The sequence below is a fragment of the Carcharhinus amblyrhynchos genome, chromosome 6, assembly GCF_965287045.1.
Source record: "Carcharhinus amblyrhynchos chromosome 6, sCarAmb.v2.hapA, whole genome shotgun sequence".
Lineage (NCBI taxonomy): Eukaryota > Metazoa > Chordata > Chondrichthyes > Carcharhiniformes > Carcharhinidae > Carcharhinus > Carcharhinus amblyrhynchos.
This window is the reverse complement of record NC_137329.1, coordinates 108,167,427-108,184,531: the sequence shown is the minus strand read 5'-3', so window position 1 is coordinate 108,184,531 and position 17,105 is coordinate 108,167,427. Positions and strand designations below refer to the sequence as shown.

At 41.3% G+C, this 17,105-nt stretch overlaps 1 protein-coding gene across 5 annotated transcripts in view; it reads left to right on the top strand.

The window, feature by feature from the left end:
* Positions 1-17,105, top strand: part of ppfia2 (PTPRF interacting protein alpha 2) — a 384,719-nt gene that overhangs the window by 227,011 nt on the left and 140,603 nt on the right. For all 5 annotated transcript variants that reach the window (XM_080191161.1, XM_080191163.1, XM_080191164.1 and 2 more), the window contains one exon: positions 15,815-15,919. In XM_080191161.1, the coding sequence (XP_080047287.1) occupies positions 15,815-15,919 (105 nt within the window). The remainder of the gene's footprint in view (positions 1-15,814; positions 15,920-17,105) is intronic.

The following is a 17,105-nucleotide window of genomic DNA, read 5'->3' as shown; positions in this document are numbered from 1 at the left end:
ATCATAACTGGGAATTCACCTCAGCCAGGTTTCCACTCTTCATGTATATATATCTAATGGTTTGTCTCTAAGTAGTTAGGTACCCAGGTAATGGTTTTTTAACTTCACTAATGGCACAGTTGATGACATCTTGAGAGACTCTTTCAAGGCCACTGTCTGTGATGCAGCTTTGCAAACAGGTTGTCTCCATTTAAATGGTATTTGGAATCTTCCAATGCAACCGGAAGGCCATGCCGACACAAATGGCCAGAAAGCCCCACCCGAGATGTCATGTTCCCTTTGTACACAAAATCCTGGTAGTTGTTCTGGCCCTCAGCCACATTGGAATAATGACTTATTAGCTTCCTGGCCACTGATATTGTCTTGACTACAGCGCCTCTTATGGGCCTATTGACATTCTCACTTCAGTGTCCAGACTTTCCATATTTCAAACACACTATCTGGGGCCCTACCAATTTTCATTTTGGTTCCCTTTTTTAAAGTTTGGAATTAATCTGTATTTTTTCCTCATCATTCTTTTTCTCACAAGTCTGTCTTAGTTTCATCTACATCTCTTCTATCTCCTCCTGGCCTGCAAGAACTACCAGATATCAGTTTGCTTCGCATTTGGGATCTGTGTGTTAATTCACAGTCATCTGCCTGTCTTTATTTTTGGAGAATCTTTGTTCAACCACATGGGTCTTCATGGGAAAGCGAAGAGTTTTTGAACCCTTCGGAGAACCACATCTCTGAGTTTCTCATGGGTCTTAAGCATCCCCATACATTCTTCGAAAGTAAGCTGATTAACCCTTTTGATCTCTATGTACATGCTCTTTTCTGAAAGTTCAGAATTTTTGACAGCATGCACTCAGGATAGCATTCATGATCATTTCATAGTTTGATGTACTCCCATTGGACAATAGGGGATAAAACTCATGGGTTTTTTCTGTTAACCTACTTTGCTGTAAAGGGGTCCAAACCTCTGCTGGCCTCTTTAGCTGCTTTGCACATTTTCCAGATGAGACAAAAGAATGCCTCCTCGTGCCCCTCAGCAAACTTTTTTATCATTTGTGATAACTATAGGAGCTCAATAGTGGTGTCCTCTCTGGGTACAACATTTTTCTCTCTGGAAAGCTAATTTTTTTTCCCTTTTCCTGGAATTCTGACTACTCTCTCCATTCCTCTCTCATAATTTTTTGGAATTCGTTTCCCTTCTGTAGGTCTCTTTACATTTTTCTTATTTGGAATTCTAACTCTGTTCTCTGTTGTTCCAGCTGTTCCCTTCCTCATGCTAGCCTGTCTGTTTTAGATTATATGCCTATCTCCTGTTCTTCAAGTTCAATTGAAAAATGGTTGGTCACAAGTTTTTCTATTTCCTGGGTTTTGGTTGTATATTTATCTCTACATGCTGGGCTAGGCTCCTTTAATTTGGATTGGATAGGGCTTTTAAACTGATGGGGCATTTAAACTGTCCCAAGTTTTTTCACTCTGTTCTAGGAAGGTACCAATCTTGAATGTGGATTTTAGGTATTCTAACCTTGCAAACCACCAGAAAACTGGTACTTCAGGAATCAATTTGTTTTCCTGCTTCTAGCTTCTTGTTTGTGTATTTGTTTCCAGATACAGTCACCAAATTTCTGTTATAATCAGGTGAAGAGGGATCAAATGGCTCCTCTGTCTTCCTGTCCTTGTGAAACCACTATTTGCAAATTTTCATTGACTGGTCTTTCAGCCAGTGAATTTTAGTTGTTTACTTGTGGTGTCCATAAAGGTTAATGATAAGACAGGTTTTCTTAAGTTTATAAATAGAAAAAAGGATACTGTTTATGGTACTTAATTTGGTTTAAGTAAAATAATTCTAAAAATTACCATCTTTGACACACTCAAAGTTATACATTATAGATTACAGAGCATGAAGATAAATTAAGCAATGTAAAGCCCAGTGAATTTAAAGGGGAACATAGTACTAAAGTTGCTGACTGTAGAACCATAGAACCCTACAGTGCAGGAGGAGGCCATTTGGCCCATTGAGCCTCCCCCAACCACAATCCCACACAGACCCTATTCCCATAACCTCATGTACTTACCCTAGCTAGTCCCACTGACACTAAGGGGCAATTTAGCATGGCCACTCAACCTAATTCTCACATCTTTGGACCGTGGGAGGAAACCTGAGCACCCAGACGAAGCCCATGCAAACACAGGGAGAACGTGTAAACTCCATACAGACAGTCATCTGAGGCCGGAATTGAACTCGGGTCCCTGGTGCTGTGAGGCAGTAGTGTTATCCACTGTGCCATTGTGCCATGTCACGTGACTAATCATGTTGTGTGACTAGTTTCAAGTCAAATTCAGTGGCCCTATTGCTTTCAGCATCAAAGTGGTTTAAAGATGTAAACATTCTGGAGACAACCCACTGCTGAATATATTTTAAAAATATCCAAAACACCAGGATAACTTACAAATTAGAACAAGAGAGAACTCAGTCAGGGTCTTGCTCCATAAGCATCTCAGTTGCTTATTTTGTTTTATTGAGATAATGGGTGCTTAGACACACAGTGGGCTGGCCTGCCAAACATTGCAATGGCCCATAAATTCCAGTTGTAACTTGATTATCAGGATTGAGAATTCCTCTCACCCAATTTTTTTTTGGAATGTAGACTGTACAGTACAGCCATCTTTCACTAAGAACAGTTAGGTCTTTCAGCCAGTGAATTCAAAACTCACTTTTTAAAATAGAAAGCTTGGATTCACACCAGGCTGTGCAGCCTATGTACCAGGTGTCATACTAGCACTGAACTTCATTGATAATGGGCAAGATTCTCTGGCCACCCAACCATGTGTTTGTCGGTGGTGGAAGGCGACATGACGTTCGGTGGTGGTGGTCTCGCTGCTGCCAATGGAATTTCCCATTGAAGGCAGCGCACACCCATTAGCGGGGCTGTACTGCTGGCGGGACCAGAGAATCCCACTGGCTGAAAGGCCAGAGAATTCTGGCCAATATTTCTTAATTCAGTGGTACGCGAAATGACATTTCTGGACTGACAATAACAGTAGCAGATGAACTGGCTTGCTTAACCATGTTGTTACTTTACAGTAGCTACACAAATTATATTTTCTCCTAATAGGATGCTGCCACCAGCCCCAAAAGACATTTTGTCGTCCGCACAATTGAACAATTTCCTGTTTGAATTTCTGCGCTCGTACAATGCCAGATACATAAACAATACATCTCAATGACTGGTTGAATGAATCAAACCTGTTTCACCAGCCATTTTAAATAAGCAGAGTACAGACCATACTCAACCGGTCTGTACTCAACCTGCCATTCATGCCACGCTCCTGCTGCAGCAAGGTTGGAGAATTTGGCAGCCAGCCAAATCTCCATTCACTGCAGCTGGATGGGAAAATCCCACCAGCATGAACAGTAATAAGATTCCAACCAAAAACTCTGCTGTTAGATGAGAATCCATAATTAGGCAATGATTCTAAGCGCAATAATAGCCGCACTAACAATTTAAGATAATAAGTCAAGCTTGTTACAGGAATCATTTATGTTTGCTGGATGCAGAATGCATTCACATACAGAGACTCCTTGCAAGCAAAAAGAATATGTTCAAGTCTTGTGCCTTCTTTGAATTACTCGTAAGCATGGGGAACCTATAGTTTCCCATTGCTTTCTGTATGGTAATGGCTAAGCCAAGCAGAGTAAACTTGCAAACCAATCAGCTCCCCTTATCCCCTGTAGTATACATTGTTGTAAATATTTAAAATTTGCCATCCTTGTATTTATCCTGATGATTACAAAAAGAAAAACTTCAGCAACATGTTTCTCCTTTCAGCAATATTTAAGTTGTGTACTATCAAAGTGAAAAAAACCACATAGGTATCCTTATCCTCACAATATACTTCTGGAGAACAGCATTGTGATAGTATTACCAATAATTGTAGTTCATCACAAACTATTTCTAATTTCTTCAGATGTGTTTAATGTTTCCCAATAGCAATGGTGTAGTGGTTTTAATTCAGAAACCTAGGGACCTGGGTTCCAATCCTACCATGGTGTGGAGATGCCAGCATTGTACTGGGCTAGACATAGTAAGAAGTCTCATAACACCAGATTAAAGTTCGACAGATTTATTTGATAGCACGAGCTTTCAGAGCACTGCTCCTTCATCAGGTGAGTGGGAGTTGGGTTCACAAATAGGGCATATATTGACACAAACTCAATTACAAGATAATGGATGGAATGCGAGTCTTAATAGGTAATCTAGTCTTTACAGATACAAACAACGTGAGTGGAGAGAAGTTTAATCACAGGTTAAAGTGCTGTGAATTGCCTCAAGCCAAGACCAGTTAGTGAGATTTTGCAAGCCCAGGCAAATTGCGGGTGTTGCAGATAGAGTGACATGAACCCAAGATCCCAGTTGATGCTGTCATAATGTTTGTGGAACTTGGCTATCAGTTTCTGCTTGGGAATTCTGCGTTGTCATGTGTCTTGAAGGCCGCCTTGGAGGACTCTTGCCCGAAGATCAGAGGCTGAATGTCCTTGACTGCTGACGTGTTCCCCAACAAGAAGGGAATACTTCTGCCTGCTGATTGTTGAGCAGCATCCATTCATCCATTGTCATAGCGTCTGCATGGTCTCGCCAATGTGCCATGCCTCCGACATCCTTTCCTGCAGCATATCAGGTAGACAACATTGGCCGAGTCGCAGAAGTATGTACCAAGTACCTGGTGAATGGTGTTCTCACATGAGATGATGAACTGTTTGAGGTTGAACAGTTGTTTGAAGGCAACAAGTGAAGGCGTGGGAATGGCCTTGGCAAGATGTTCATCTTCACCGATGACATGTTGAAGGCTTCGAAGAAGATGTCATGGCTTCTCTGATCCAGGGAAGTACTGGTCGACGAAGGGTGCTCTGTCCGCCGTGTCCTGTGTTTCTCTTCTGAGCAAGTTGGTGCAGTTTTTTGCTGACAGACATCTACAAACACTGAAAGACGCCCTCATAAGGATAGGATATGGTGCTCGACTCATCGATCGACAGTTGCGATCCGCCGCAGCGAAAAACGCACTGACCTTCTCAGACAAACGTAGGACGTGGCAAACAGTGTACCCTTCGTCATCCAGTACTTCCCCAGAGCGGAGAAGCAATGACACCTTCTTCTGAGCCTTCAACATGTCATTGATGAAGACGAACATCTCGCCAAGGACATCCCCACATCCCCACTACTTGCCTGACCTTAAGTGGACTGTCGTACACAGCAAACTACTCAGCCTTCAGGAGAACAGTGACCATGACCCACACGATCCTGCCACAGCAACCTCTGCAAGACATGCCAGATCATCGACATGGATGCCATCATCTCACGTGAGAACACCATCCACCATTTAACATACATACTCTTGCGACTTGGCCAACGTTGTTTACCTGATTTGCTGCAGGAAAGAATGTCCTGAGGCATGAAACATTGGCGAGACCATGCAGATGCTACAACAACAGATGAATGGACATCACTTGACAACCAGCAGGCAGGAGTGTTCCCTTCCTGTTGGGGAACACTTCAGTAGTGAAGGACATTCAGCCTCTGATCTTCGGGAAGCGTTCTCCAAGGCAGTCTTCATGGCATACGACAATGCAGAATTGCCGAGCAAAAACTGATAATCAAGTTCCGTGCACATGATGACAACCTCAACCAGAATCTTGGGTTCATGTCACACTCTCTGTAACCTCAACAACTAGCCTGGGCTTGCAAAATCTCACTAACTGGTAAAATAGGGCCCAAAGTCTCTCTCTATCAATGTCTCAGTAGCTTGCCCTGACCCACAGATAAAACAGGGGTTTCAATATTGAAAGGATTGGCTTGTCACTTGACCCTCTCCTACTGCCGAATGATCCAAATGTAGTGCTTTGACCAAGGGTCATCTGGACTCGAAACATCTTTTCTCTCCTTTATAGATGTGCCAAATCTGCTGATATTTTCCAGCATTTTCTCTTTTGGATCCAGATGTCATTATGGCTAGTGTACTCAAGTTTCTTGCCTGGGAATTTCTCTCTCAGCCAGGTTTCCATTGTTTAAATGATTCATTCTAATGGTTTGTCTACATCTAGTTGAATTCCCAAAGGTAGGGGAGTCTAAAACTAGAGGGCATAGGTTTAAGGTGAGAGGGGAGAGATACAAAAGTGTCCAGAGAGGCATTTTTTTCACACAGAGGATGGTGAGTGTCTGGAACAAACTGCCAGAGGTAGTAGTAGAGACGGGTGCAATTTTATCTTTTTAAAAAGAACTTAGATAGTTACATGGGTACGATGGGTATAGAAAGATATGGACCAAATGCAGGCAATTGGGATTAGTTTCAGGGTTTTAAAAAAAGGGGGCAGCATGGACAAGTTGGGCCGAAGGGCCTGTTTCCATGCTGTAAACCTCTATGACTCTAAGATTCTATGACTCCCAGATGGTTGTTTGGATGCTTTGCTAATGAGATGCCCACCATTCATACTCCTTCATGACAATTTTTCCTGTTGAGTCATTACATAAAGGTTGGCTTCACTTAATGGTCTTGTAATGTAAATGGTACAGTGAAGAAAATATGAAACCATCTTTAATTCAGTTAATGTTTTCCAACTAGTAAATTCAAAAAAAAATTGAGATAAAGCATGATTTCATAACAGGTGGCACATTTAGAGAAACAAAGATGATGAAATGCTGCACCTCCCTTCCAATCTCCCTTACTTTGCAATGTACTCAGTGACATTCTACTTCTATGCAATAGTAAATGAGTGATTAAATAGCAGGCCAAAGGCATAACAAGAAAAATATGGGACTATAGCTTAACTGAGAGGATGTGACTGGCTTTACCTTGTCTATCCCTTCCATGAGCTCTACACAAATCTCCTCAAATGACATCAGTGACAATAGATCAGTGAGTGTGTTCCCCTCTGTTGTGTCAATACTACTGTTAAGATGTCAATGGTTTGAAAAACATGCAGTGGTAATTTCATGACTCTCCAGAATGTATGTGCATGCATGCACGGACACACACACACATCCCAGCTACATTATAGTGTGCAGTGTGAAGCTCCTTTAAGAAGTGTATGTGACAGTAGTGAGAGTAGAAAGTGCAGTTTGAAGGAAGCCTTGAAGCCTTTCTCTCTTGTGGATGACATAGTTGCAGAGCAAGACAGTTAAGCTGAATAATTGTGTTAGCAGTGTGATGCCGCCTCCATATTTGTGAATTGGGCATCACTTTGCTTTTCAAGTTAACAATGCTACAAATCCTAGATAACCTTCAATTTAAGAGGCTGAGAATCTTTAAATGCTGGCAACATTTGTGGGAGCTGTGCTCTCCATCCAAGTTGTGGAAGAGAGTTTTGGAGCTGAAACACAAGTTTGACTGGAAGCAGATATGTAAGACTTGATTGGGCAGAAGTTTTGCTGTACTGGAATAGATTAACATGGTTTCTGCTACTATTTCTGCCACAGGAACATTTACTAGTTGATTACTCCTGTTTGCATTAAAATTGTTCAACTCTCTTTAGACTTTTTGGGAAAAATAATCAATTATATTGGTGTTGATTGTTTGCATTTAAAGTTGTTCAGCAGTTTCATTTAGGGATATGGATTTATTAAGTTGCTTAAGAATTGTAAGTTGCTATTGGTAATAGATGTTAAAATAAAACACAAGGATTTCAAAAAAAGGTTATTTGCTTGCCAGAAGTAGTATTATTATAACATGAGGCCTAAACTTTAATAAAAATACTTTAAATAATTTTAATTAGAGTTTCAATAAAGCTAAGCACTAACTTATTTTTCTTCATTCTTGTTTAGCTGTTTTTGTTTCTTCAGCGCTACTTCCATTCTTTTCTCATGTGGAATAATTTTACAGCTAATACTTCTATTTATGTCCTGACCAACATTTCCACAGAACCTGTCCTGCTATAAATTCACCATTTGCTTACCAATAACATGCTTGTTGTGCTCAGTTTGGATTTCATCAGAATCACTCACTGCATATGCAGCCTTGGTCCAAACATTGACACGCGACCCAAGTTCCAGAAATGTAGTGACAGTGACTGTCCTTATCAAAGTAGTATTGAGTAAAATGGAAGTCAAAAGGGTCAGGTACAAACTCTACAGTAGGTGGAGTCAGATGCGGCACAAAGGAAAATGAATATTATTGTTGGAAGCCAATCATCTGAATGTTCTAATGTCATTACAAGACTTCCTCAGGACAATGTCCTAGGCCCAACTATCTTAAGATACTTCATCAATGATTTTCATTCAATCATAAGATTAGATTGATGGCTAATGATTACACTGTTTAGATCCATAATTTTTCAGATTATAGATCAGTCTAGATTTGAGCTGATAATGGTACGTAATATAAGTGCAATGCAAATGTCAATGATCGACACAAGCACTTTGGCCAAAAACATAACTCGACCAGGCAGAGAGGGAATATTTTACAATGAATGACTCATATCCCAACTCCACAAAGCCTTTGTCCCCATCTACAAAGTTGTCAGAAATATGCTGTACTGGATGTATTATAATGATTCTGGCTCCTTCACCAGCATCTCCGTGACCTCCACACCTGAAAGGAGAAGGGCCACAGGCATATGGGAACACTATCACCTTAAAATTGTCCTCCAAATTGCAAAACATAGTATGTGCATATATACAATCATTCCTTCCTCATCTCGGTCAAAATCAAAGAACTAGCTTTGTAAGAACAGCTTCACCATATGGGAAGCAGTGGTTGAATTAGTCAGTAAATACTGCTCTTTCCAACAAAGCCCACATACCAAAGATGACGATAACTTAAAAATGACTGACCATTTATTCCTTTGGGAAATTAAGAAAATATTTTTGTAATCTGACTTTTCCCTCTTAAAAGCCCCTTGCTATGCCAGGTGTAGCATGGCATCACAGAATTGTCTTTGTGTCTACTGCATTGTTGTGGCAGTACAGGCTTAGATCACTTGATATCTAAGCAATGGAGGATGGAGTTATCCTAGCAGTAAAGGTGACTGTGGCACTGAACTTCTATGAGACCCTTCCAGATTAGAACATTCAATATATCTGACATTTCTAAGTTCTTCATCCATTGCTGCATCAGAGAGGTGAAAGGGGCTCTTTCTGTTAGGAGAGAGACTTCTTTGTCTGCTTCTTTCCATTCAGAAAGATCACAGAGAGCACATGTGGCTTTGCCAGGATGGCGCATTTCCCTATGGTGCAGGGTGTGATTTGTTAGCACATATATATCTTTGTGTTTACTCCTTTCAATGCTGACATGTAACAAAACGTCATTGAAAGTGTTGTTTGTTACAGCCAAGCTCATCCTGGTGCATGCATGCTATCTTGGCAGGACTCATATTGCATTCATTCTGTTAGAGTCTGCAGTTCTATTTGTAACAAAATCATCACACAAATCTTTCAGCAAACAAATCAAGTGGAAGGGTGACTGCTGGGTGACAAAGGCTAGCTGCTTTACACATGGCTCATGACTCTCCTCCACAATCCAACCAAGCTCATCATCCATTTTCATAGGATGGAAATATCAATTACAAGGGAGCACAGGTTCAAGGTGAGTAGGAGAAAGTTTAAGAAAAGTGTGTGAAAGAAGTTTTTCACAGAATGGTGGGTGCCTGGAATGCACTGTCAGAGGAGGCGGTGGGGACATTCACAACATTTAAGAGGCGTCTGAATAGGTACATACATAAGGAGGGACTGAGTAAGGGCAGAAAGTTTTTCTTAGTTTAGTTAGGGCAGCATGATCGGCACGGGCTTGGAGGGCCAAAAGGCCTGTTCCTGTGCTGTACATTTCTTAGTTCTTTGCTCTATTATGCAATCCATGTAGATGGCTTTGCAGGAAGCCCTTAAGCGGCTCTGAGCCTCGAAGACCTGGCTTCATTCTGCACCACCTAGCACAAGTGGTTGCGTTCTATGCCGGCTGAGTGACAGGCAAAGATTTTCCACAAGAAGCATCATCAATCAGACTTTTGAGCTGCTGAAACAAATCTGCTGCGTCAGCTGCTTTGTCCAGAGCAAGTCTCATTCGAGGAGGTCTGCAGTATCCACAACCTGGTCATGATGAGGAATCCTTTATGACAAGAGATTCGGGTCTACCTGAGGAGAAGCCATAGAATAGGAAAGGGGGGAACCAATAATATATCAATGTTCCAGCTTGGTTAACCATGAGCACCTCATTCGTCTCAGGTTCTGAGAATACAACTCTATTATATAACACTTCCAAGCCATATTATCTGTTACAGAATGTCACAGAATTCTCATGGTCACAATTCTGATATTGAAGCCACTACAAAACAAACTTAATGCAAAAAAATCTTCATACAAAACTGAGCTAATCATCCATGTGCATTTCCTTAATATCTAACATGAGAGTGCCTTTTCTTGGTTTCACACTCATATACATTGTTACCCCCGCCTGGAGTAAGGCTGTTGGCTGGAAGTAAGAAACACTGCAGGCATCCTTGTAGGAAGCTCTCAAACAGTTCTTTGGCCGGCGAGCCCAATTTTCAACTGCACCACTGCAGCATGAGTGGCCAGCTAGCTGACAGGCAAAGATATGATGAAAGATCATCAATGTGACATGTTTAAACAGTTTTTCTCGACAGATGCTGGCAGACTTGCAAGTATTTCCAGTATTTTACACTTTCATTTCATATTTTTAGTATCTGAAGCATTTTGCTTTCGTGGAAAAAACAAGGGGACTGATGGAGTGGTAGTTGTGGAAAAATAAAGGCAATTATCCTGAGAGGGGACAGCAAGTCTGTGCTGTATGGAATCACTGCCACATCTCCAAACCAGTGCTTCAGTGATCCAAGGAATCTGCTGCAGTACACATCAAATGTAGGCCTCGGGATGTGACAAGGACAGTAGTTCAGGAATGTTGAATGTTTCGGCAATCTTTATAATGAAACATGAAGGACAGAATTTAAGTTGAATTCCATAAAGAAAGGTTCTTGATTTGTGATGTTAAAGCTTTTTCTTACTTTGGATGCTGCTGGACCTGATGAGTTTTTCCAGCATTTTCACTGCTACAATACATAGATTGCTGAGCAGCTGTGAGACAATGCCACTTCCAGCACTGATATCTGCAGCCATGAAGGCAACAGCCTGAGCCTAAATGGCTGAGATTTCATTACCTCAGCCTCAGATATTAGTTAGGTGGCTTCTGCTTGCACTGCACTGGAAGCCAAAACATTGACCATTAGGTGCTGCATCGTAATTGAGTCCATAAGTAACTACATGGTGTTAGGCATCACTTTCATGCTAGAAAAGTTGGATTCCAAGGTTTGCATGAAGCTCTAGCGCCAAGTTGGAACCATATTCTTCTTGCCCATTGAAAGCAACAGCAAGCATTCTGGCAAGCTTGACCATACACCCAGCATTACTGTGTGCATGCCCATCAGTCTTTTCCTTGTGCCACTCCATCACAATCCTCATCTGAATCTTCTACAGAATAACATGTGCAACCTTGCCCTCCATAAAGCTGGTGCACAGTGTATTCTTACTTCCTGGCTTAGCTGGAGCCCACTAATGGCCAGTTACTAAACACATACAGTTCCCACAATTGTTATGCACTAAGGTTTATGGAGTGTTGATATTTGAGCTCATGGCTGTCAGTGTGAGATCAACTCACTGATGGTAATCCTCCATCATTCATGCCTTGTTCCTTTAGGATGTCAGCCTTCTGCTTGACCAGGTTATAACTTGACTAGGCTATAGTTCTTGAATAATTGAAAGCATAAAAATACAAGGATAGGGTTAGAGTGAGGAAAATGGGGCCAGAGGAAATGCATATTACACCATCTGCAGCTTATGAATTATGACAAATGCTGGATGTCATTGAAATACATTCTGAGAATGAGGATTAGTTGGGTAGATTCCACAATCTTTGATGTTTTCTACCCTACCTCTGGCCTCAGTCATGGCCACAGCAATAATTGCCACTACCGTCGTCTTCATGGTGTGAAAGCATGCAACTATGGCTGCCCCATGCCATTTTGTTGGTCTCCAATTATGAGCCACATTGCCTGGCCAAAGAGAGGAAAATGCCTCCATGAGTGTGATGCATTATTTGGGTGATATGCCTCTCAATTGAATCATTGGAAGTGTATGCAAGCTGTTAAATAGTAGTATTGCAAGCCTTACATTCCCAAGTGTGAGAATGAGGTGTGGTTATGAATGTGAGATATGAGTCATAGATAATAATTGGTTGTAGGTAAATGAAGGGAGAGCATTGAATGGAGTAGTTTGTGAAATTAGTGGATTATTTGTAAGAAAATAGCACATGATGTTGCATTCACTGACCTTGATCACTTGTGTGAGACCATTACATTTCTTGTGGGACTGCACCTGAGTCCTCAGGACTGAAATGCTGGTGCTGACCATGATGGTTATGTGCTCCCATCGCCGTCTTAGTGTCTGTCCAGAGGACACCCAGCTATCTAAGAAAAGAAGACCCCCCCTACTCTGTGCACCTTCTGTATCAAGGCCTTGAGTGTTGCACTGAAGAACAATGGACCAGGCTCACTGGTCTGTTGCTCTATCTTTCAAGGTTCTTCCAGTTGCTAACCTCTGCTTCTGTTACTTCTCAACCAGAATGCACCTTACCATTAAGAAGTGCTGCCTGGCTTTAAGTAGTAAAGACAAGATTTATTTTGGCAGTCCTTGTCTTGCACAAACTTGGGCTTCCTGCTGAGGCATGCAGCCACTCATTAGTGAATTCTACACTGGGCTGCATGCTAATATCATTTAAGTAAGCAGGAAGCTTACTTAAATATCATTTAAGGTTAATGTGTTGACTGTTTTACTTTGAAGTGGCATGGCTTTATCATGCATTGCGGTACACGTATCCATTTTATGAAGGCATTTAAATTTTGAGCTCAGCATCTCCAAACTATTTCATATTGTTTGATTAACCCAAATTGGAAACCTTCCTTTACCTCTGGTGTGCTCCATTTTTATTTGGGTTTCACATCCACAAACTCCTTCTGAGAAGAGTCAGAAAGAGTAGTGAATCTAGTACTCTTCTCCAACAAAATGTCATAGAGCCACTTTGCACACTACGTAGCAGATATAATGCCCTGAAGACTGTTAGTGACAGTAGAATCAATAAGACATATCCTCATGCTCAGTGCGGCAGACAAGACTCTCACAAACAAGAGACATGCAGATTCTTTAGAAATATCTTTAGAAATTCTGAATGCAACACCACAAGACATAGGAATGGAAAAGATGGCAATGAATTGCCTAAAAGCAGTTGTAAAACCAAATGCAGTTTTATTTAACCAATGGCGACGATCTTAGCATTGCACCCTGCCGGCCAGTGGGTGGGGAGAGCCACTAGGGAATCATCCAGATTTCTTGCTTCTTGTGATCTTACCGGCACCAGATATCTGCCATGAAAAGCCTCGCACCATTTCCGGTATGAGGCTGATTAATTTATTTAAATAATCTTTAAATATGTTTTGAATTGAATTAATGAGCCTGGGATATTATCTTCCAGCCTCACTTGCCTCTGTGGCCTCGCTGGGAGATATTCTGTCCAGCAAGAATCACAGTTGGTTCTCAGCATCAGGGACAAGTCGTGATGGCCTTGCCGGGAGAACCAAAGGCCATTGAGGCCCCCTCCTCCCCGGGAAGTTGGGGGAAAGGGGTAGTTGCCTCTCGGGCAGTGGCAGCCTGGGAGCACCCACCAGGTGCCCTGGCAGTGCCAGGGGTCAGGGCCTATTGGCAGGCTGGGCCAGACTTTGGGGAGGGAGGGCGGCTGGTCAGTGGGGGGAGTGGGGGGGTGCGGGAATCTGTGTGCTTTGCATTAGAGATTGGTGGGTGGGTCAGGCTGGCGATCGCAGTGGAGGGGAGAGTGTTGGGCTTGTGATTTACACAGTTTGGGGAGACGTGAGGGACTGTTCTGGGAGGGGTTGCAAGGTTTATTGTTCCAGTGGGTGCAGAGATCGTGGTTGGCCATGGGCTCCCGCATTAATTGGGGGGTGCTTTGTGAAAGGCTGGCTGAGAGCAGCAGAAGTTAAGTGACAGGTCTCTGCTGCTAGGGACCTGTTCATGCGCAATTGTGCACTCTTTTACTCTCAGCTAGCATTCAGGATTTAAGCCTTGCTCCCCTCCACCTATAGGCGACAAACTGTTTGAAGATTTTTTTGGACCAATTTGAATTCATCCAAAAAACAGATCAGAAATTCTCCCGTTTCCATGCCTGCCATGGACTTAGAATTTCTTTTGGTAAGATTGCCCTCAATGAAACTTCTCTTATGGGGGTTCTGAGCTTTGTCAAAAGATCAGAATTTAAAATTGAAGAAAGTTGACACTAACTAGCTGTTGGAAGATTCAGGAAGTGGAAAAAGTATATTGGTTTAAGAGTTGGTGCTATTGTTTTGTTGTATGCAAGATTCATTTTTGGTGCACGTTTAAGGGGGCTACACTGTGTATGTTATCCAAGCATTATCTGACCTATGATTGCTTTGTATTGAAAATCAGTGCAAAAAGGGAACAAAATGTTGTAATAGAAATTGGTATGTGTTGTGCATTTTTTACTAAATCTAGTATAAGGCATACCAGTTTAGTAATATACATAATCTGTGGAAGCATTGGTTCCCACTGCAAAATTGTTTGGCTCCATTTTCAGATAACCTGAGTGACTGCTTAAAATTGACATCTGGTCCTTTGAATATATTGGGTATGAGCTAATGCATGTTCAAGGACCCCTGACAAAATTTGTTACTAGTGAAGGGGTAAATACCAGATTGGACCTGCTCAGGATTCTTTAGCCGCCCCTGTATCCAACAGCTAAAGACAAGTTTTAAAAAAAAACCTTCTTTTGAAACAAGGAGGAGAAATTTTTTCATACAATTCCAAAGTCTTTGTGAAGACCACCCCACCCTATCCTCACAGCACACGCCCATTGTTCAGCTTTGTTCTCTTGGATTTACCGGGGGTTCTCTGCTAGCAGGGCAGAAGTTCCTAGATTATTTTGTTAATGTGATCTATCGGTCAAGATGCTAACAGCTCACCTCAAATATTTATTTGAAGACTAATTCCTATGCCTTTTGATATCGGTACACATCCAAAATTATTTTAAACTTAAAAGTTCACATTTGAAAGGATTTTCTTTCAGATGGCCTGCTAATTAAGTATGCTTTGCAGTTTACTATAACTTTTGTATTCTTTGAATATATGATTTCTCCAGCTTGCAATGTAGTTCTTCATAATAATTATAGAACCTGATGATATGCTACAATTTCTGCATGTCAGTTTCATAAGTGGAGGAGTGTGAGGATGGTACTTCTATCCCTTTCCACAATCCCACTGTGGCTGTGACTCATTTTGTTGGGGTTTAACGTAATTTTATATGCAAATTGGAATTCTGGCAGAATCTCAACTCCACTTCCAACACTGTTGGGAAGCAATAGTTTCAAAATGGCTACAGTGATGGGAATCCAGTAATGGACATTCCCATCCTCTCTCCCTTTTTCTGCTGCTCAACTGTCTTATTACAGCTACTGCTGTGATGGTGGAATAAAGCCAATCCTTTATACCTTTTCATCCAACTTCAAATAATTCAAAATGTCTGCAAACTATATATCCTTCTGGAGATTACTTCTTTGGAGGCAAAAGAAGTTAAGTTATGTAACAAACATAAGCTGAGATTCATAAAAATCTACTTAATTTGATTTATCAGTTTAGTAGAAAACTTTAGTTTAAAGATATCTTGAGCAGATTTTGTAATGTCCCAACAAAATATTTGCCAATTTTCATTTTTTGTGACACCAGTTTTGTTTAATTTTTTATAGATAGCAGTACAGCAAGAGCAAAAGCTACGTGCCCAGGAAAATGAAGAATCAACAGAATCGGAATTTCCTGAGGGAGCAGAGCAAGGTCAGAGAATTCATGGAAAGGCAAGTAAATGAAACATCTCAATTATTCTTTATTTAGTCAAGTGCGGCAGTAGTTCGAATACAGACATTTGGTTGCTTTCAAAAGTCTTAAATTCCAAATTATTTGTATTCAATCTTTATTTTCTTACTAGAAACTTTAATGTATCTGCTTCTATCTGACAGTAATTACCATTCCATCTTGGTTGATTCATATTCTCTATTTTCTATAAATAGTTACTGACAACATTTATCTCAAATGTTTGTGAATCCTTCAACCCCTCAACACTTGACGTGACACTTGGAGACTTCCTCAGAACTAATAAGAACATAACAGCATAAGAAATAGGAGCAGGAGTAGGCCATCTAGCCCTTCGAGCCTGCCCCGCCATTCAATAAGATCATGGCTGATCTGTCGCTGCTCAGTTCCACTTTCCCGCTTTCTCCCCATAACCCTTAACCCCCTCTCTTATCAAAAACCCATCAACCCGCGTCTTAAAAATATTTTTAATCCCACTCTAGTTTTGTAAAAGTACAGAAGAAAATGTTGTTTGCTAGTGCTGCACTTCAGAAATTATTACAATCAAATCAGAACACCTGCAAGAAAATTAGCTAGCTGAAGATGTTTTATTTTTGAGCTTAACTGCAGATCTTTGTGGTGGAAATCTCATACAGCTGACCTTGCCAAATGCACAACTCTGCAAAACTATTTCCCACTTGATGTATTACTGAATTTTTGCCGCAATATTTTTGATATTTTAATCAGAAAATTAAGTGATTGCTTGCCTTTTCAATTAATGTATAAATATGAAGGAGTTCTTTATTACCACTGTCATGGGCGATGATTACATTTGCTTTTGGAGATGGTCATTGCCTGTCACCTGTGGCATGAATGTTACTTGTCACTTATCAGCCCAAGCCTGGATATTGTCCAGGTCTTGCTGGATTTGGACATGGACTGCTTTAGTCTGGTGCATTAACTAGGCTAACAGATGTCTTAACCTTGGCCTCACTAATCTATATTAAGTTGCTGTCCAATAGAGTGGTCGGACTGCAATTTGGCTGGCCCATGAAAGGCATAATGGTGAAAGGGAACATGGAAGTTGAAACTCCACTTGAAGCGCTCTCACTTCTCATCCATTGATACTCCTTTGCCCAGTTATTATCCAACATACTGACATCTTTCTTGATGGAGGCTACCCTGCACAGG